Source organism: Hypomesus transpacificus, chromosome 9, assembly GCF_021917145.1.
Source record: "Hypomesus transpacificus isolate Combined female chromosome 9, fHypTra1, whole genome shotgun sequence".
Classification (NCBI taxonomy): Eukaryota; Metazoa; Chordata; class Actinopteri; order Osmeriformes; family Osmeridae; genus Hypomesus; species Hypomesus transpacificus.
In genome coordinates this window covers 1,528,982-1,550,131 of record NC_061068.1, presented here as the reverse complement: position 1 = coordinate 1,550,131, position 21,150 = coordinate 1,528,982, and the positions used below count along the sequence as shown (strand labels likewise).

General features: G+C 47.0%; 3 protein-coding genes across 6 annotated transcripts in view; all 3 read left to right on the top strand.

Annotated features, from left to right (window-relative positions):
* Window positions 1–1,073: 1,073 nt before the first annotated feature.
* lmcd1 (LIM and cysteine-rich domains 1) lies at window positions 1,074–11,715 on the top strand. Of its 3 annotated transcripts, XR_006956561.1 has the most exons (7): window positions 1,075–1,478; window positions 5,086–5,174; window positions 6,094–6,349; window positions 7,882–8,250; window positions 10,303–10,518; window positions 10,722–11,068; window positions 11,394–11,714. XR_006956561.1 is itself a non-coding variant. In XM_047026418.1 (6 exons), the coding sequence occupies exons 1-6, from the start codon at window positions 1,452–1,454 to the stop codon at window positions 10,836–10,838; spliced, it is 1,074 nt and encodes a 357-aa protein (XP_046882374.1). In that variant the 5' UTR covers window positions 1,076–1,451; the 3' UTR covers window positions 10,839–11,715. The 3 variants fall into 3 exon arrangements, 2 of the variants coding, with proteins under 2 accessions (XP_046882375.1, XP_046882374.1); XM_047026418.1 differs by having other exon boundaries at window positions 1,076–1,478; window positions 10,722–11,715; XM_047026419.1 differs by lacking the exon at window positions 5,086–5,174 and having other exon boundaries at window positions 1,074–1,478; window positions 10,722–11,715.
* Window positions 11,716–13,839: 2,124 nt separating this feature from the next.
* On the top strand, window positions 13,840–17,838 carry LOC124470985 (telomeric repeat binding factor 2, interacting protein). The gene is made up of 4 exons (XM_047025260.1): window positions 13,840–13,933; window positions 14,438–15,687; window positions 15,951–16,075; window positions 16,639–17,838. Exons 2-4 carry the CDS (start codon window positions 14,457–14,459, stop codon window positions 17,311–17,313), a joined length of 2,031 nt encoding a protein of 676 aa, XP_046881216.1. The 5' UTR covers window positions 13,840–13,933; window positions 14,438–14,456; the 3' UTR covers window positions 17,314–17,838.
* A 126-nt stretch (window positions 17,839–17,964) lies between these two features.
* LOC124471647 (E3 ubiquitin-protein ligase RNF123) overlaps window positions 17,965–21,150 on the top strand; it is a 36,416-nt gene continuing 33,230 nt past the window's right edge. The window contains exons 1-3 of one of the 2 annotated variants that reach the window (XM_047026210.1): window positions 17,965–18,153; window positions 19,162–19,299; window positions 20,035–20,122. In XM_047026210.1, coding sequence (XP_046882166.1) covers window positions 19,218–19,299; window positions 20,035–20,122 — 170 coding nt within the window. In that variant the 5' untranslated portion in view covers window positions 17,965–18,153; window positions 19,162–19,217. Of the gene's footprint in view, window positions 18,154–19,120; window positions 19,300–20,034; window positions 20,123–21,150 lie in introns of both variants that reach the window. The other variant, XM_047026211.1, reaches the window with a different exon arrangement.

Here is a 21,150-nt window from a genome sequence, read left to right as displayed (position 1 = left end):
CACCAGACTCACGATGGGACCGTATGGAGCAGGGTGACTTCGGGTAATCGGGGGCATTGGGTAATGTGGGACACCTAACTCCAGAGTGTTTTCTTCCCAGCTATGACAATGTCTAGTCCACAGAACTTTGACTCTAGGTTTAGCACGGATGTTATGTGACTGAAATCACAAAGCGTGATTGGTGTGGTGTCACAGACAGGGTCAGGGCACTAGTTAATCAGGAAGCTTGGGAGTCAGGTGGCTGAACGGTTAGGAAATCGGGCTAGTAATCTGAAGATTACCGATTTGATTCCCGGCCATGAAAAATGACATTTCAGTATAAAATGAGTTGAGTCCGTATAAAATGACGTTGTGTCCGTGTCCACTTCACCCTACTTGCCTCGGGGGTGTCCCTGTACTAACTGTAAGTCTCTCTGGATAAGAGCGTCTGCTAAATGACTAAATTTAAATGTAAGCTCCAATGAGAAAATTCAAAACAATATCCCAGATTACCCGAATTCAACCTACTTGGTTGACAAAAGTACAGAAAGGCATCGAGAATCTGACAACTTCGTTGGTGTATTTGTTGGATTCCCGATCCATGCTTTTATTTCCCGCTGTTCCATGGAATAGGAAGTTTAGCCAGAAACTTGAACCAAGCGGAGGCCTATCAGTGTAATCTGCGGGTTGTTTTGACTCCAAGAAGAATTTTTTGGTACTCAATTTTGGTGTGGCATCTATTTAGCAAAACCCTTTTTCGGTTTTATTTAGGCTAAAACCTGTTATTGTCTGCATCGTTCATCATCGAGTATTATGTGTGAACAAATGCACTCAAGAAATGACCCAGTGAATAGTTTGTTTACAGACTGTATACAGACTGGCTCCTTCATCACTTGCAATAACAGTCGCGTGTGCAGTGATGTGATCATGGTGGAGGAATGAATCATTATTACATCGCTGTCTCTGCCCCCGTAAATAAGGTCCGAAGCGTGGGTGTGTTTGTCGGAACCTGACTCATCTGTCTTCCACTCTTCCATAAAAAGGCAAAAAAAACAAACGGATGGGTGTTTTAGAGTACACAGGAAACTTGTTCCCAACAGTAATAGATCACGACTAAGCGACCCGCGCATTCCTCCGTTGATTTCGCGTAGGTCTTCTCTTTAACCGGTGATGTCATGCTGTCTCTACCGTCTCAGCATGAGTGTTCCTAACTTTGTAACCGGGGCAAAAGACTAGTGAATTTCAATTGGCTGAGAGATTTTCCCTCTCTGCTGTGAGTGGTTGGTTTAGGCGTTCTAGGGATTCCCTTTCGAACAGATCGTTTAAGACCTCTTCGTCAAACTGATGCAGGGCACACGACGGACCCGCTGGATTCTGCAGAGTCACGGAGCGGAGGTGAAACTTTTTGCGCGCTCTCAACATCACGGGGACGGGTAGCTGCTCACCACCTCTACACATCTTTGTTAGAACAAATGGACTTGACCTCGGGAATGGAGAAGGTGAGCAAAGATCCAGCTTGTTTCTACACAGCAAAGCAGGATTTAAACATTACTTTACTCAATTTGAAAGTGATTTATTTAAGTCGATATTGCATACTCGGAAACACAATACCCAGTAAGAGCCCCATAGCCTCTCCATCTTATTAGTTAGTATGGAAGTCTACTATACAACAAGTACAAGTTAATGTCTGGTTGAACGTTTCTTTTGAAACAATTCTCTGCCAAGAATCTCAAATACCCAAGACTTAATGATTTAATATTTTCCCGAAAAGGAATGACTGACCTCAGAGAGAACGAGTGATTTTTTAAGGAAAACGTTGCTGAGAAAGGGAACTAACCTGCTGAGTGGAGATGAAAGCCAGCTCATTTGTCAGTCTGCTTAAGAGGACAGCCCCCCCCCTCCACTCCCATTCCCGTTTCTCATCACCTGTCCTGGATGATCCTCCTTGGAAAAAACCTGGATGACATCACAGGAAATAGCTCTAGCCTCCCCCTGGCTTTGTCATGAATTCACACATTGTTGTAGAGCTGAGAAGTCCTGCCAAGAATGGGCTTCCAGTCAGCTTCTCTGTGTGTGTGTGTCTGTGTGTGTGTCAGTGTGTTGGTGTGTGTGTTGGCGTGTGTGTGTGTCCCCGTTTTTTCTGCCACAACGGACCACTAAACATGGCAGGCCCATTAAAATAGTTTCCAGCTTTTCAGTCACACCCCCATCTCAGTCCTGCTAACCTTACCGTGGGTTCACCTTTTTATGAAAGACCACACTGTATTCACAGAACAGTAGTCAGGATTATCCTCACAGGACAGAAATCTACCCCTCTCACTCAGAGCCTTTTCCTACTGTCAAACAAGGCTGGGTTTGATTGTTAACTGAATGAGGAAGATAGGGGGTCTTGTTTCATGGGGACTTCGTGGATGAATAAAGTACATCTGAACATTCATACATTACATTGATGTTGGAGGCAATTCCCAAAAGTCCCCAAAATAGTTCTACTTATTCAAAGAGCAGTTATTTTTTGTTTTTAACTTACATACCAAGTTCAGAAGCGTTCCCTCCCTCCACGGATTATTCTTTTGTGTGTGTCTACCAGGAACACATACCTCTCGTGTTTAGAACGATAGACCAGTTAGAACATTTCCTCAGGTCTCTTATCCTTCTCCTAAATATAGACGTGCCACGGACCACCTCCTTCTTGCTTCTCATCACCATCGCCATTTCCTGCTCTGTGTTTTTCTTCCCCACGACACCCCATAGCTGCTCCATCATGCTCAAGCTCACACAGTAAGAGCTGAACCGCACCGCACAGAACGCCTCCGTGTGAATGATCTCCACGGTCCAGAATCAACGGCAGCCATGTTTGTATTCCAGTCTGGGTAAACAGGCCGTCATCTCTCAGGGAGGGGAGAGCGGGCACTGAGCAAGGAGCTTGGCCGCCCTGTGGGCCAACAGGCTGCTCATTCACACCTCCGTGAGCCTGGCAGCTTGTTAAGACAGAGCAGGCAGTTGAACTTGTGTCAGTCAGTCCGGGTCTCACTCACCTGACACATACTGGCCTGCCCTGCATAGCAAAAACCTCACACGCTATGAGCACACCGTCAAGCCCCAGGGGAGCGCTTGATTTAGGCTCAACCAGTAGGTGGAAATCTATGGAACCATCCCAAAGGTAGTGACTGGGACGCAAATCAAATGCACCTAAAATACCTCCAGGTAATTGATAGGCCCCCACAGCCCGGGGGGGGGGGGGGGGGGGGGGGGGGGGGGCAGGTGGGCGGCGGAGCTTTCAGAGGCGGATTACAAAGGGATCTGATACTATGGTTTCCCCGTGGTTTGTTTTGTTGCTCGGCTATTTATACTGTTGTCCTGGCTCCACCTTGTCAACGGGAGGCTTAAACAACACTTACTTTGGAGAGAGGCTGTGGTTGCAGCACCTGCAGTGTCCTGCACAGCTATCGCTCTGTCATGTCCTCTCCGATTGGTCTCTCCTGGACCTGTGGGAGATATAAGTATAGGTTGATAAATGATGAGACACACACATTGGGACCATAGAGCAACAGGTCAAAAAAATTAAAGCATTTACAATTAAACAATTTACAAAATTAAAGCATTTAGCATTTCATTTAGCAGACACTCTTATCCAGAGCGACTTACATTAATTACACGGACATTCCCCCCGAGGCAAGTAGGGGTAAAGTGCCTTGCCCAAGGACACAACGTCATTTTGCACGGCCAGGAATTGAACTGGCAACCTTCTGATTAATAGCCCGATTCCCTAACCGCTCAGTCACCTGACCCATTATAATGCATTTTTTAAATATCCTTAAACTAATGATCAACAGATTATAAATGGTTTACGAGGCTTTTATGAGGTGTTTCCAGTTGATGTAGGGAGAACAGGGGGGGGGGGGGTACATTTCTCACATTTCAGCCACGGCCATGATTCCGAGTCAGACAGAGAGAGAGAGAGAGAGAAAGACAGAGAGAGGAAGAGAGAGACGAACAGAGAGAGACAAAGAGAGAGAAAGAGAGAGAGAAAAGAGAGAGAGAGAAAAGAAAAAAGCCTCTTCAAGCTCCGTCACAGAGTAAAAAATGTCTGGCTTTCAGCCCAAGTTTAAACAAACAGCTTGAAGACTCCAGTGTGCAACAGGGGAATCCTCCTAGAGCTCCATTCATTAGCTGGATGTTTAGGCTCAGCTGAAAGCATTATGTTCTCAAGACCTGGCAACATGCCCTTACTAGCACTTGAATTAAGTGTGAGGACACTTCTGAGTTATGATAATGACCACACATTTCAAACACACCACCGCGTTATACTACTTGCTGTGCCTTTGGAGAAAAGTCCATCTGAGTCCACTAGGTTAGAGCAGAGTGTGTGGTAGATTAGAGCGTTGGAGTGTGTAAGGGACTGTTGAGAGTGGGGATTAGAGAGTTTGTCTCAATAGTGATTCACCCTAACCAAGCCATGATGACATCACCTGAGTAGTGTGAAATACTGTCATCAGATACCATGTTCGGTCTTGTCCACTTGTGTGTGTGTGTTTGTTTGTGTGTGTTTGTGTCTGGAAGCTGAAAGTGGATGTGTTTCACTGTCTGTGTCTCATTGTGTGTCACTGTAAGCCCCTGGTGTTGTGTGAGTCATTGTCTGTGTGTATCAGTACTCAGGTTTGTCACAGAGGGCAGTCAGAACTCTCTCCTCTGTCTAGGGGTTGTCACAGTGGACCAAATGTGCTGAGCCAGCCACAGCAGCTTTGCCATTAGCTACACAGTAACATCCGTGTAACTACACGACACGCACAACAGCTCAAAGGTGCCAGGCTCTTTTCGAGAGTCTGTCTTTGGCTTTGGGCTTAGATTGTGTTTCTGTTGAAAACCCTGTCCTCTCTCCTCTTCTGCCTCTTCTCTCTCCTGTCTCTCTTCTCTCCTGCCTCTTTTCTGTCCTCTCTCCTGCCTCTCTTGTCTTGCCTTTCTTCTCTCCTGCCTCTCTTCTCTCCTGCCTCTCCTCTCTCCTGCCTCTCTCCTCTCCCGCCTCTCCTCTCTCCTGCCTCTCTCCTCTCATGAATCTCCTCTCTCCTGCCTCTCTTCTGTCCTCCTTTGTTTTCTCTTCTTTCCCAGATGTCAGTGGGGCACCCTCCAGAGGGGCGGGGCGCACCGTGTCAGACATGTAAAGATATCTGCTCTGGATTCCAGCCACATTCCTGGAGGTAAATTATTCCTCTTGAAAAAAACCCACCCGAAAAACAACACACAGCTTTCTCTCCCTCCTTCACCTTCCCCTCCTCTTTCCTCTCCTCTTTCTGTCCCTCCTTCACCATCCCCTCCTCTTGCCTCTCCCCTTTCTCTCCCTCCTTCACCTCCCCCTCCTCTTTCCTCTACTCTTTCTCTCCCTCCTCCACCTTCTCCTCCTCTTTTCTCTCCTCTTTCCCCTCCTCCTCCCTCCCATTCTATCATATTACCACTCCCTCGCTTCTCCTCCGCCTCCCTTCTCCTTCCTGTCCTCCTACTCCTCACTCCTCCTCATTTTCATCCACCCTCCCCATCATGCCTCTGGTTCTCCTCTTCCACCCCTTCTCATCCTCCTCCCTCTCTCCTTGTCCCCTGTTGTTTCTGGAATGTTTCACTCCATTTGCCTCCTTCCCTGTGCACTGGTGGTGCCTCCTTTTCATTCTGTTTTTGTTTGGATATCCATCGTCTTGTAAAAAGATGGATGGTCCAGAAAAACCAGCAAATCACAGATAAACAGTACGTCTGTGTCTGTAGAGTCGTGCTCTGTCAGCAGGCTCTCCAGACAGCCCAGTGAGATCAGAAAGCTAAACTATTATCAGCAGCAAGGTCTGAAGAGATCCTATCTAGTGGAACGTAGGAATGTTGCTCAGATTAATTAAGGCTCTGGGGACTAGGATTAGTTCTGTATAGCATAACGGTAAATTATAAATCTCCATCATTTTGAACGTTGTTGAAGCCTAAACCTTATCTGATACTGACTGTGAACCCTCCCTCTAACCTCGACCCTGATCTTGACCCTGACGATGACCCTGGAAATAACCTTGGAAATGACCTTAACCCTGAAAATGACCTTCACCCTAATCCTAATCCTAACCCTGGTTACGACCCTGACAACAGGAAGGCATGCGTGGCGTGCCACTGCAGCCTGGAAGACCACGCCCCCAGCTCTGACCTCGAGGACGACCATCGGATGGGCCGCCTGCTGGCGGACTCCAAGTACGCCCACCTGACAGCCAAAGTCAAAGGTGGCGCCGGCCTCCGAGTCTACAAACGCAACCGCATGATCATCACCAACCCTGTGGTCTCCCGCAAGGACCCCACCTTCAACACCATCACCTACGACTGGGCACCGCCCGGTCTAACGCAGAAACTGGTGAGAATCCCAGTCGACCGTTGGAAGAAAACTGTGTTCTGGAGAAGAAGGTTCCAGAAAGATGTTTTATCATCTGGTCTTTATTTAACCTTCTCTTCATCACGTGGGATTAGGACAGGATTTTAGATTAGCATGCAGTATGCCCTAGGGGGTGCTTTCCACTTAGAGTGAGATAGGGAGAGGGTATGTGTGTGTGTGTGTGTGTGTGTAATGGCATGCCTGTAGTGTGCTGGCTTCACCTTGATCCAGCCTGTAGACAGACTGACCTTTACTGCATCGTGCTCTGGCATTACTGGAGCCTGCTGTCACTGGCTTTATGATGACCCTGTTCTGGTCCAACTCTGGCCCTGATCTGGTTCTATTATATGGCTGTCCTGGTTCTATGACGACCCTATTCTGGTTCTGTTATGTCTTTGTTCTAGTTCTGAGAGTTCTTCATTGAGACAAGAGCCCTCGGAACCAAATGCACCAGTCCAGGGAAATTAATCAGCTTGAATCCTCAGAAAGTACTTGATTTGTGCCACCTACTCTGCAGACTCTACACATGTTGAGGTTGATGTATAGGCTTATTTAAAAACACCTTCTGTTCTATGTTAAGTAGACCATCTACTTCTGGTCGTCCTGTGAGAAAACCTCAGCGATTTAGAAAAAGAGGTGGTTTATGGGCCTTGACAGCCAATGACATGCAAGCATCTTAGTGCTGCGGTGGGCTCGGATTGGCTGAGGAAAACACACCAGGACGTGCTTCCAGGAGGCTTTATGGGTTTGTAATCATGTGCAGCCTTCTGTGTAGAACTGCAGAGCAGAGTGTCGGTTAGGGAAGGAGAGAGCAGGAGCGTGGTTGGACCAATCAGCCAGGACCAAGGTCTGTGGAGGCTCCTACTGGACTTACCCTTTAAGGATGGAGGGAGGTAGGGAGGGAAGGGTGGAGGGATGGAGGGATGTGGAATGCACACCACGATGTGGTGCTGACAGGATTCTGGAGGAGAGACACCCTCCTTCTCTCTCTCTCTCTCTCTCTCTCTCTCTCTCTCTCTCTCTCTCTCTCTCTCTCTCTCTCTCTCTCCTTCTCTCTCTCTCTTTCTGCTCTCTCACAGAGAAGCCTGGCCAGTCTTGGAACTAGTTGTGGAATCTCCCTCTGCCAGTAACATGTCTTTTTTTTTTAATTTGTCATATAATAGCTGTTAAACGGCTGTTAAAGCTGATATAAAATCCTCGGTGTCAGACACTATCATATGGCAGCTTAACAATGAGGCAGTGTGCTGCCCGGGGGTACTAGCGCTCTCTTGCTCTCTCTCTTCTTCTTCTGTGTCTCAGTCACTGTCTTTTTTTTTTATCTGTCTCTCTCTTCCATTCTTTGTCTTTCCATCTCTGTCTGTCTCTCTCTCTGTCTCTGTATCTTTGTCTCTCTCTCTCTCTCTCTCTGTCTGTCTCTCTGTCTGTCTCTCCTGAGGTAACATAATATACACCAATATACACGTTGTCCAGGGTGTCCTGACCTCTCTCTCTTTCTTCCTTTGTGTGTTGTCCAGGCCATGCAGTACATGGAGCTCCTCCCAGAGGACAAGCGGCCGGTGGCTGGTACGGAGGGAGCGCTGTACCGCCGCAGGCAGCTGCTGAGGCAGCTACCTGTCTACGACCACGACCCGGCTGCCTGCCAGGGCCTGTCTGAGCAGGGGGCGATGGACATGGCCGCCTTCGTCAGGAGCTACAAGGACGGGGCCCTGGGGGTGGGGGAGGTGGCTCTGCCCGGAGAGGGAGGGACCAGCAGGGAGGGGGGAGGAGCCGGGAGGGAGGGGGCGACCAAGCAGAAGAACGGCAAGGGCGGTCAGGATCATCCAGACTCCACCAGCTCCACTATCTCCAACGGCATCGGGGACAGCTGCAAGAAGAGTGAATATGTAAGTAAACAGGTCAACAAATACAGAAACAACACATATACAACACAATCCTCTGAGCTAGGGGCCCCTGTATTGTAGTTCTTAAGGGAAGCCAGCCGCGGACTGTAAGGAACCCATTTCCATAGTGAAACACAATCTTCCCTAAATGGTTCAAGATTTGTTTCCTGTGTCTCGTCGCCCAACCTATCGTCTCCATCTCAGTTTGACATGTCCCTCCCCCTGAAACTCTAAGCTTCTCTGTCATCTCTCCCTCTCCCTCCCCAGTCTCACAAATGGATCGTTGCTTTGAAAACGTAATTGCCATTCCGAGAAATAATGTTTAAAAGAACCTTGCTGTGACATGTATGGAGCTTTGGATGAGTTAAATATCTCTCTCCTCCCTTCAATTATGGCGACCTTTAAAGTAGCCATACATCAGACAAACAGAGGGCCTGGGACAGGGTGAGCCCTGAAGCCTTTCCTCTCCAGACAGGGGCTAGCCTAGCGGGACAGGGGCTAGCCTAGCGGGAAAGGGGAGAGAGAGAGGGAGAGAGGGAGAGAGACAGAATGAGAGAGAGGGGGGGGGATAGAGAAAGAGAGACATACAGGGAGAGAGAAAGAGAGACAGAGAGGGAGAGAGACAGTAAGAGACAGAAAGGGGAAAGAGACAGAAAGAAGGAGTAACAGATGGATACAGAGATGTCTGTATTCCTGATCAGGCCGCCTTGTTTTGGCAGTCATCAAAGGAAAGAGCAGTCATTCCTGTAAGCTCCAGGGAGGAGATCAGGTTCTCCTGACATCTAGACAGCATACCTGCACTTTCAGAACCCAGGGTTCCAGGAAGGTTCTGTGGTTCCCTCTGGACCTCTCTCAAACCCCCTTTAACAACCCCTTTTGATTACTGGTAGTCAGTGAAATGCAATTGTTGAAAACTCTTTTACCCAACAAAAAAACCCGATTTTCTTAGTAAAATGGTTCGACGAATCAAGACAAGGACACAAGAGGAACCATTACTGAATCGTTTTCCTAGAAGACACTGAAGTCTGGGTAGCAAGAAATATGAAAAACATTGATCCAACCTGTTGAATCCAGAATGACACCACCGAAGCCTCAGTCATGCATCACAGTTACCTCAGAGAAGAGGGCAGGCATTTTACGCCCCTGTAAGTGTCTGTGGCTGGGTGATAAATGATGGGGATTTACGGGGGAGGGAGAGAGCACCTTGTCTTCTCGAGCTTCAAATGGACCTGTTTATAGGCCCGTTAAACATCAGTGCAAAGCCACACTTCCCCAACTGAGATTTATAGACAGAACGTTCATATAGAGAAAGCTTGCTTGTTTGTGAAATGGCACACTGTTCCTTAAACACTGCACTAATGCAAGGTCTACATATTTGGCATCCCTCCTTCACAAATACAGTGTTTTGAATAAATAGTAAAGAGTAAACACAAGAATGCGCTGTTACAAATTGATTAAGATAAATCATTTCGGAATGATGCAATGCTGTAAGATAAAAGGTCTAAAAGGTTTAATTTGACCACCCGCACTGTAAACCCGGGGCTTGCGTCCGATGTTCGGGACTGTGCCTGTGGCAGGACTGTGGTGTACAGTAGAGGGTACTATCCTCCTCCTCCTGCTGCTGCTGCTGGTGGTGTAAGAGCTGTCGCAGCCCAGAGAACATCTGCTCACGTTCGGCTCTTTCATCACCTCAGCCAGGCTACTTCGGGGGGGGGGCCTCCCTGTCGTTACCGTGGCAACGCGTCCTTGATCGTTACCCCCACGGTGACCACGGTGTGCCCGACGGGAATTGCGGCGTGTGTGTGTGTACGCGCGCGCTCGTGTGTGTATAGAGTGTTACACACACCCACTCCTCTGTGGTGTCAGTCCGTACATGTGAAGCTGGAGTAAGTACATCTGGACTTATCACAACTGTTCCTCTCCTCTCTCCTTCCTCTACGCATTCCTACTCAACCCTTTCTCCCCACCTCCTCTCGACTACAACCCTCACCTTTTCTGTCCCTCTCACCCTCACCCTCCCCCCCTCCCCTCCGTCTCTCTCTCCCCCCCACCCAGTTTTGCAGCGGCTGTGGGGATGTAGCGGCCAGCGACAGCCCGGTGGTGTACGCCGAGCAGGCAGGCTACGAGAGGCAGTGGCACCCCACCTGCTTCAGGTGCTCCCAGTGTGGCGAGGCCCTGGTGGACCTGGTCTACTTCTGGAAGACCGGAGCCCTACTGTGTGGACGCCACTACTGCCAGAGCAGACACCCTCGCTGTGCAGGCTGCGACCAGGTGAGATACCGGGCTCTGAGCCCACCTCTGTCTTCACCGTCGCCCGACGGAGAAACACAATCCGTTTGTCACTGTTGTTTTTATTTGTTAAATGGTTTTTACTAGGAAACTTCGATTTGTTTAGAGGTCCCAACATTGATACCGTGTCTCTGCTAAATACACATTGTGAGAGTTGACCGTGGGCGTCTTGGTTTGTGCTGCAGCTGGTTTTCTCTGAGGACCGGCACACCAGCTCGGACGGACAGACGTGGCACAGGGAGCACTTCTGCTGCTGGCTCTGTGGACAGAGTCTGGAGGAACCCTGCTCCTGCCCACACTGACCTCCCTCCTCCTCTACTCTGCTCTCTTTTCCTCTCCTCCCTTTTCCTCTCCTCTCTTCTCCTCCCTTTTCCTCTCCTCTCTTTTCCTCTCTTCTCCTCCCTTTTCCTCTCCTCTCCTCTCCTCGCCTCATCAACAGCCAATAGGAAATACCAAACATAGTAGACTCCTTGTGAGCCAGTCCACTCCCTGATTGATCTCTGCCTCTGTGAGAGTGATACTGGAGCTACAGGTCTGTACAGCCCACTCACTCTCACACAGTTACCCACACTAAACTGGTTTCTATGATCGTTGATGAACAACTGGAATTGAATGGAAAAATCAAATGCATGTTTGATGTTGAAAATATTTAACTTCCAAAATAATGTTAATTTTTCTCGGTTTGTTTCTGCTTGATTAGTTGATCTTGTCAACTAGCCTATCATACATTATGATACTGCTTTCATGATGCTATTTCTATACTCCAAAGCCTGTCTGTAAATGGAGAACTCTAACTGCAGTATACTGTGTTCAGCCCTGTTGTAACCGCTCTCTTGGCTGTGCTTCTACTTCACCAGGATGTCAGTTTCATGCCCTCCACTGATTGGACGGAATAAACAGATGCTAATACTGTCCACGAGTGTTGTTTGTTTTAAAGCAGCAGTCGACTGTATCCTCCAAGTCCCAGAGCTTATTTCTGCCATGATGATGTTGATGACAGTTTGTAACTGATATTAACTGACAATTCCCTGAACTGTTTCAAATCTTTGTAAGTCTATATGAGTAAGACTGTGCTTTTGCATGTAAAATAGTTAAGAACCTCTTGATGTAATTCTTGTATGAGTGCCTTTCTGATCAAATAAAAGAATAGTGTGCTATGCCAAAACAAAATATACACCCACTGCCTGCAATACAGACACATTCACACATAAACATACGCAATCTTGTTTAAATAGAGTCATGGCAGCCTATCTCTCCAGTCTTCACAGCACATCCCAGTTCAGCCTAGCCTAGCCCAGCCTAGCCTAGCCCAGCCTAGCCTAGCCCAGCCTAGCCTAGCCCAGCCTAGCCTAGCCCAGCCTAGCCTAGCCCAGCCTAGCCTAGCCCAGCCCACACACCAGGGAACTCAAATTAGACACATCTGTTAGCAATTGTATGCTGAAGTTCTGGAGGTTCTGCAGTACATCCATCAGCTCCAGATGTACTTTTTCTCTTTACACTGCGAAATGTAAACACAACACACAATATACAGTACCATACCATGTTTAGGCTGTGTTCACGAAGATTTTAGGAGTAAATCAGCTCGTTTAATAAACCATTTTAAAGAAGTTAACTGGGAAACTCATTACATTGAGGTTACATTAACTACCATGTAACTATGCAGTAGCAATACCTGTAAACAGTGTGGGCACATAGGAGTTGCAGTGTTTTTAAATGGTATTAGGTGTTACAGGTGTCGATTCATACATAAGTCTGAGAATGTTTAGTGTGGGGGAGGTGTAAAAATAACTGATCATGTTGCAAATGATCTATTTTCTTTACCTCCTCGAGAAATGAAGTAAACAAATCAGTTGTTAAAACTACATTTCAAACACTTTCAGAGCACAACACACACATTCAAGCCAGAAGTGGTGTTTTGTATTTATAAGAAAAGTAAACTTAAGGAAGAGAAAATGCTCATATCTAGAGCGAGAAAGAGTGGCTGTGTGTGTGTGTTTCACGTAGAAACACAGTTATATTAGGAGTTCCACAAGGTTCACCCTTGACCTCTACTTTCTGGCTCTGGGCGGCCATTCTGCCGTCACCTACCTCTGTCTACAAACCTCCTCTTCACTCGTGGGGGGAAAAGAATTCCATTTGTGCCGTGTGATCAAAAACCTGTCAGCAAACTGTGTCTTTCTGTGTGTTTTTGTGTTGCTGATTGGAAAACTACAAAGGGTTTTTATGATGTAGCCAGAACAGCAGGGCAGAACAGGCACGCAGAGATTGTTTTTTATCTTTCACAGCTCTTGGACGGCAGTCGGCCGACAGGTGATAAGATGCCTCAGACCCCAATCCTGCCCTCCTCAGCCATACTTACTTTATTTGATGAAACACGGAGAGGCTAACAATAACCATATTGTGTTTACATAGTCCTGGGAAAAATCCCAGATATTTAACATATTACATTCTCTGGCAATTGCGTCACCCGTAATTACTGGGCGCTGTTTCCTGAAAAAGACGTATGAATGATCACTGCTTCTAAGGAATTATTTTTTGGGGAAAAGCAGCATAACAGAGATGGAATTTGTTTCCTTGTTCTGACTGTGTTATATATTAAAAAAAAATTGGGGGGGGGGGGGGGGGGGGGTTGTGAAAGTTCTGGGATCATTCTGGGATAGGGTAAAGCCAGGGTACAAAGCCAGGTTTAAACAAACTAGTTCAGACAAAAGAATATCTGCAATGGAGAACTGACAGAGACTGGGTAAACCAACCAGCTAGTCGGCCAGTCAGCCAGTCAGCCAGCCAAGCAATATATTTTCTTCCAGCCAGGTGAAACCAGACTATTCTAGCCAGGGGTCTGGTTGACCAACACTAACATGGGAGAGGAGAGCACAGTGTCTGACGTGGGAGTTGAGCTGCAGAGTAAAGTCCAGATCCACAGGCCTGATGGCATGACCAGCTGACCCTGATTGATACACACCAGGTTTGTTATTGGAACGTTATGTGGGTGGCATGTGTCACGAGGGAGAGAGAGAACTCACATCAAACCAATGACGGATGGGCACAATATGCTCACCATTCCTGACATACTGTAATGTAGTCTGTGTGTGTTGTCTTTAACTACGCCTAAATTAGAATTGAAAACAATTTGTTAAAAGCTTTTCAGCACGTTAGAACACATTTTCTAAAGTGCATCGTTACTAGACAGCTCTTTCCTTCCACCAAGTGGTTTAAAAAAATACAATAATAATACCGTTACAAGGCAGTAGACGGCGGTAGAGCGATGGCTCACGCCTGACAACGACGAAGAAGAAGGAAAGAGACATGCGCAAGTCAAACGCCGCGGCTAAGCAATTCGAAAGTTGTTGTGCCTGGTTGATAGAAGTTGGACCATTCCATTTTCATTAGAAAATCGGTAAGTAGCTGGCCGATTGTCTTGTACAGATTTACAAGAAGTTAGTATTGAAATATAGCTACCTGCCGATGACTGTACAGTTGCTAGATCACTTGCAAACTCCATCCCACGTAGTCTACAGTACCAGGCTAGCCATGATACAGTAATGTCGATGCTGGCTTGCAAGAAACAAAAACGGTTTAAAGAACATAAATCCACTTAAAGATAGCTATACTAAAGTAAGCTAAATTACTGTTTTAATGATTACGTTAACGCGCTCTACCCCAGTGCATTGACATATCTACTGGCATCCTGAGTAGTCCGAGGTCTGAGTACACCATGACGTGCTTGTTGTGTCCGAAAAAAGGCTCGATATATAAATACTATGCCTCATTATTAGGGCATGTAAATAGGGTTAGAGCAATGCAGATATTCTTGCAACGCGTTGTCATAACTGTTATAATCAGATTTTACATTCACCTGTAAAACTAATGGTTTGAGTTCTGTTCCAATCCACTTACCTAGCGTTTTCAGGTCTCTGACGATGGCTTCAAGACGGGATGACCAGCCTTCACCAATATCACCCGTTCTGTTCTTGAACGTGAGCGGCGAGCCCATGCGCTTCTACCTCAGACCGAGCCCCACAAAGGTCGAGCTTCTGCCGATCATTAATGCTGGGGGCGGATTATTGTGTCGAGCTCAGGAGTCCAACGCCATCCTGTTAGCTGACCCCAAGGACATGTCGCCAGCGATGGCGTCCACGGCCCACTTCTACATTTCAACCAAGTACATCCGGGACTGCGTGGAGAAGAACGAGCAGCTGGAGTTGGAAGACTACAGGTTCACTGAGCACGTGCAGACCAGGTCATCCAGACAGAAGCAGAGCGGGAGTGTGGGGCGCATGAGCTACACGTCAGAGGAGGACTCCGCCATTTTGAACTTTGTGTCCAAGTGCAAAGGTGAGATCCGAGGTAACCGGGTGTGGCAGGAAATGGAGAAGCAGGGTCTGATTAATCGCAGCTGGCAATCCATGAAGGCTCGCTATCAGAAGAACCTGTGTGTCATAGCTGCAGAGGAGAAGGTGGAGAGACAAACGATCACTCCGAAAAAATACCCTCTGCGGAGCCCGTCACACAAGCAGTCAACCTCTCCAGGTCCTCTTCCTGATTCAGACCGGTCCACCTCCAATGCAGAGCTAGACCCGAGGTCTGAACCAGAACCAGTGTCTGAACCAGTGTCTGAACCAGTGTCTGAACCAGAACCAGTGTCTCAACCAGTGTCTGAACCAGAACTACACCTTGAGCTAGAGGTTGTAAAAGCAGAGCCGGGTCAGTCTTCTAAGGAACAAGTTCTAGAACCAGAACCAGACCAAGCCCCTGAGCCACAAGCTTTAGAACAAGAACCGGACCAAGCCCCTGAGCGAAAACTTCTAGAACCAGACCAGTCTTCTGAACCAGAAGTTCCAGAACCTAAAACAGCCCCTGAATCAGAGGTCCGAAAGCCAGCCTCTGACATTCGTAAGACATTGATGGAGGAAGACCTCCCACCAACAGCATCAGAAACAACAGACCTCTCCCTCTCCCCAGAGGCACTTCCCTCCTTCCAGCCAGAGGGGGCGCCAGAGAGAGTGGACAGCAGTCCTGAGGGGAAGCAGAGGGCCTCCAAGCAGCGCAGGCGATCAGGGACGTCCTCTAGCACACCCTTGTCTAAGAGAGCCAGAGCGGCCAGTCCACCTGCTGGAGAGAACCCAGAGCTGGACGAAGCTGGACTCTCAGGTAGACGAGCATGTCAAGGATATCTCTCTCTCTTCATCATCTGTCTCTCTCCCTCCCTCTTCATAGAGTACTATCAGTTTATCAAGCCCTTCTCCTCCCTATGCCGTTATTTTAAAGAGGCTTTACGGTGATTGCCTGCTTATCATGTAAACGTAAAATCAAATATAGATATTACAGTGGAAAATATCAACCTTCTCGACTTGTTGAAGGCCTGCTCTCCATTTACGTCTGTATAATTTGGTTGTTTGTTCTCGGTCTGATAGGAGAGAATGCAGTCCCATTCATCCACAAACAGACAGAACCACAGAGGAAGAAAACACTCAAAAGAAGAAGTCTTGGGATTCTTGAGAAGGCATCGAGAGAGTTTGATGACGGATCTTCGGGTGAGGTAAGATCTGCAGGTGCAACTTTTAGTTTTCTATCTCTGGTGCAGCTCAAGACTCTGCTCAGCTCTAACCATTATTTCCTCCTGTATATATTTTGAAAACCCCCAAAAACGTTTCTTCAAAAAACTTTTTTATTTTTAAACCTTTCAAAAAGAAATGTTCACACAGTGAAAGGAGAGGGGAGAGGATTATTAAGAAGCCTAAAACAGAGTAGAATAAAGCAGAGCAGCGTATAGAGTCCTCATCAAGTACTTATCAAAAATACAAATAAATAAAATATAAGTTTTTTCAACCTTTTTGTCAAGTTTTTGTAAAAAATATTTTGTAAACCTTTAGAAACTTGTAAAAAATAAATAAAACACTTTTCAAAACTTGAAACTTGAAAAAAAAAGATTTCTTCCCCCCCAAAAAATCATACATATTCAGAAGATGTATGGTAGACTTATTCTTAAATTTGTAATAAATATTTACACAAAAAACTATTTTATTCCAGTCCCAAATCATAATAATTGTGTTTATCATTGAGGATGAGGGCTGGTGACGTACTGTTATTTCTCCTCCACAGTCGGATGACGAGTCTCTAGATATGGAAGTAGGCAGCGCTGCGTCTCCTCCAGAATCAGTAAGGACAGTCAACCCAGCCCCGGCCTCAGCCCCGGCCTCAGCCCCGGCCTCAGCCCCGGACTCAGCCCCGGCCTCAGCCCCAACCCCAGCCTCGGCCTCCATCACCGAGACACACACTCCTGATACTGAAACTGCTGCAGTGCCCCAGCCCCAGCCCCAGCCCAAATTCAAGGGTAAGAGACCTGAGGCCCAGGGTCCCTGGCAGGCGGACCTTCCGGAGGTGCCTGTTCCTGGGCCAGGGCAGAGGGAGCCGGTCCCTTCCACCTCCACTGCACACATGTTCCTGTTCGATAACGAGTCTCAGGAAGTGGAAAGCTCTCAGCCAATCAGGGATGAGGTGGCGTTCACTCAGGTGCAGGTGGAGGAAGCGAAGCGCAGCATCAGATGGCTAATGGAAGAGACCAATCAGGACCTGGAGGCCATTACTAAGGCTCTTATCATGTTCTCCGGGGACGTATCAGCAGCCTTGATCTACCTGAACAATGGCACGTGGGAGGGGCCTCTCTGGGAATACTGTGATGACAAACTCCTCAAGTCAGCAGACCTCTCGGAACTCCATCTTAAATATGGAGACAAGGCTGTGGCTAGAAGACTGGCCTATTTGGACATGGAGTGAAATAGTAGCTGATTGGCTGTTGGCAAGGGCGTTGGCGGACGGTGTGTGTCAGAAAGGCGGCGGTGGACAGCTGTTTATTGAATCAGTTATTGGAAAGTTCACATTTGATAATCATTCACCCTAGCAGAGGAAGACTGTGTGTGTGTGTGTGTGTGTGTGTGTGTGTGTGTGTGTGTGTGTGTGTGTGTGTGTGATTTTTACAAGACACCATGTCCAAGTCCACCAATCAGTTTTAACTTTCTGATTACTGATTGTTGAATGCATATTGTGCTGTACCATATTTTGTTTACAATAAAGTAAACATTTTAAAGAAACTTGTAAGTTTGCGATAAAACAATATGATTACTGATTGTTGAATGCATATTGTGCTATACCATATTATGTTTACAACAAAGTAAACATTTTAAAGAAACTTGTAAGTTCGCGAAAAAAAGAGTTAACTTTTTGTTTCTGGTTGTGTTTATATTTTATTTTTACAAGAACTTTTAATTCAATAAAACTGTATTTTAAGGTGCTTGAAGATGACTGGGATTTCACTTGTCCTTTAATTAAAAATAGTTATCACAGCCCTGAGAGGTTGGGCGGGGTGGTCCACCTACCCGCTTCACGGCGAAAGCAGCAACGTCCATCAGCAGCTTCGCGTTCTTGCAGACAGACCTATTTTGGACTAGTTAACGCTCCGTGACTTGGAATCATTTGACAAGAAGAGGATTGTTATTGTAAAATGTCAATGTACAAAATATAAATTTGCCTTATAAAGTGATATGTATAGTATTCTAGTTTAGATCACCTAAAAATACGGACTACAGACTCGTTTTCGGAGGGTTTACTATTGAACCGGTAAGTCTATAGCAACCAGTCAGCTTACCAGTTGGCTAGCTTGCTACTGCTGTGCTGTACGCTTTAGCTAGCGGAGGAGGCTCATCAGTGCAATGGCTGTCACAGACACAGCTAGTTATGGTCATGACATCAACACAGACCAGACAGTGTCCTGCATGCATTCAATCTGGACTAGCAAGGTTGTTATGCAGCAAGTTCGAAATATGCCATATCTGATGAAGATCATACTTTGAAAGAAAATCGCTTTAGCTACCAGCTGTAACGTAGCTAGGCAAGCCAGCTGCCAGCTAACAAGCTTAACGTTCGCATGCCACTATCCATGCCGACTAGGATTTGGTTGTTGCAGTATCACTTTGAAGTTAATGTTCTGTAGGAATACAGGTGTGTGAACCAGTGGCTACAACGCTGAGGGGCACCATCTACATTAGGATTGCTTTGTCTGTTAACTAGCTAGCTTGCTTTCCAGAATGCTCAGCCAGATGTTTCTCTGGCTGCTACAGTAGTAGACGGCAAGACAGCAAAGATCAGTGAAACTCGACTTTCCAATACTTGCCTTGTGTGGTTCAGGTATCTGAATATAGTCACACTCAATTTGAACAGAGACCATGTATGTACCGTATACTCACCATACGGGTATAAGCTTTTAAATGGAATAGGTTATAGTTATATGATACAAAGAGTTTAACGAATGCGATAATTTATGCGCTCCATCTGTGCAAGTGTTTCACATTGTGTCGTATTGTGTATATTTTAGATAGCCCTTAGTAGATCATATGCAGGTACAGGCAGGCAAACTAATAAGATAATTTCAGATGGTTTATTTGCTGATATGTAACATCTGGTTAGGCTTTGTGAAAGGTTAGTTAACAGTAGGGCGTTAATAACTGAGCATGTTAAGCAATTGTATACCATCAAGCCTAGATGTGTGCAGAAGAGACAGAGTGATGCATGTGCATGTGTTCCTCAGTGTTGCTGAGTGTGGGGTGTTGTGACCCCCCCCCCCCCCAGCTGTGTATGGGACCAGGCCCCCAGGTCCTCTCCACTCAGACTGAGCGAGTGAAACCATGAGCTCTAAGGGGGGCGGCACCGCACTGACCCGACGCAACTACAGACTGGCCTCCGACATGGACAAACCCAGAACCACCGGTGAGTAAAGGAGCAAGGCCCGACATCCAGGGGGATGAGACTAGCCTGAGGTATGCCCTGGACATCCAGGGGGATGAGACTAGCCTGAGGTATGCCCTGGACATCCAGGGGGATGAGACTAGCCTGAGGTATGCCTTGGACATCCAGGGGGATGAGACTAGCCTGAGGTATGCCTTGGACATCCAGGGGGATGAGACTAGCCTGAGGTATGCCTTGGACATCCAGGGGGATGAGACTAGCCTGAGGTATGCCCTGGACATCCAGGGGGATGAGACTAGCCTGAGGTCTGCCTTGGACATCCAGGGGGATGAGACTAGCCTGAGGTATGCCCTTGACATCCAGGGGGATGAGACTAGCCTGAGGTATGCCTTGGACATCCAGGGGGATGAGACTAGCCTGAGGTATGCCCTGATGTTCAGAGAAACCAGGGATGCAGGCTACAAGCAGTAGAATATCACCTAAACCAGATGGCACCTCACAATGTGTAGGCTACAAGTCTAATGCTTAACCTGCGTGGTGAGTAGTCTAGTCCAGGTCTAGCTACCCCACAGCCACTGGATTAGCCTAGCCCTCAACCACAGATAAACTGGCACGTAGAGTTTATGATTGGTGGCCATGCAGTCTGTTAAGGCAGTCTGCCTGGTATAACCCTATGTCTTGACATAACTTGTTGCGGGTGTTTTCTCAATAATGTAAATATTCGTTGCATTATTTACATCCTTGGTCTCTCCTCAGGTATTATCAATGAGAAGCTGCTGAGTGACTACCTGCATCGTGTGTTCCCCACCGTCAGCAGGCAGGGGCCCGCAGTGGCCTCCATAAGGTACAGGCCCCAATCTATATCATCTTCTACTCCTTCTCTCATCTCGTATGTTTCTCCTTTCCTCTCCCCTCTCTTTTCCTTCCCTTCCCTCTCCTCTCGCCTCCTCTCCTCAATCCCTCCCAATCCCCCACATCCAGGTTCATCCCTGAACAGATGTCAATCTCTGTGTGATAGTGCTGTAATTTCAAATCATAACATTGTTCAGTTCATGTTAAACCTGAGTTTAAGACTTTGAGTGTACTCTTACTAGACATGTTAACGTCATGACAGACTCATCTCATGGCAATATGTGTTCTGCTGGCAGTACATCATAGGAACAATATCAGTCTTGTTGGAGTTCTTCTGAACAGCAGGATACCAAACTAGTTCCCTCAGTAGCATCTGCTCAGCGTGTTTACTGTGTACACATGAGATACTGAGTCTTGGATCTTTGAAGAGATATTTTATGACTTGTCATATTGCTGTTCATCCACTTGAGCAACAGTGCCTTAGACATAGATATCTTGTTCGCTGACCCTGTTTGGATACTGATGGCAAATACTGTTTACTGTGTTTCATTTAGTCTGCTCTGGGTCGGGTTCTATGCAGGCCTGTGGTGTGTCTGTGACTGTGTACAGCCTGTTCCCGTGTGTGTGTGTGTGGGAGTTTCATGGTGCACCATCGGCCTCATTCCCAGAGTTAGACTCAGCTCAGGTTACTCTGCACACACTATGTTTAGGGTGTGAAACCAGCGTCTAAGGAAACAGGAGATGCAGACCCTGCTGGCTCAAGGCAGGGGATGACCGTGATGACACGGCCAGGGAACAAACATGGCTGTTTTCCAGGAGTCAGACTAGCAACACTAGGCCTGGGCTGAGACACTGTGGTACCAAAGGGCAGCTAACTGACTCCATGATGAGTCATAATGTTGTTGTTTCACATCGTAAAGCTTAGGACCAGTGGGGCAAATTCAACATAATGAATCTCAAAACACAATTCGGATTCAGTAGCTTGTTAGTAGTAAACAAATTGTATGTTCTGTTTCCAGA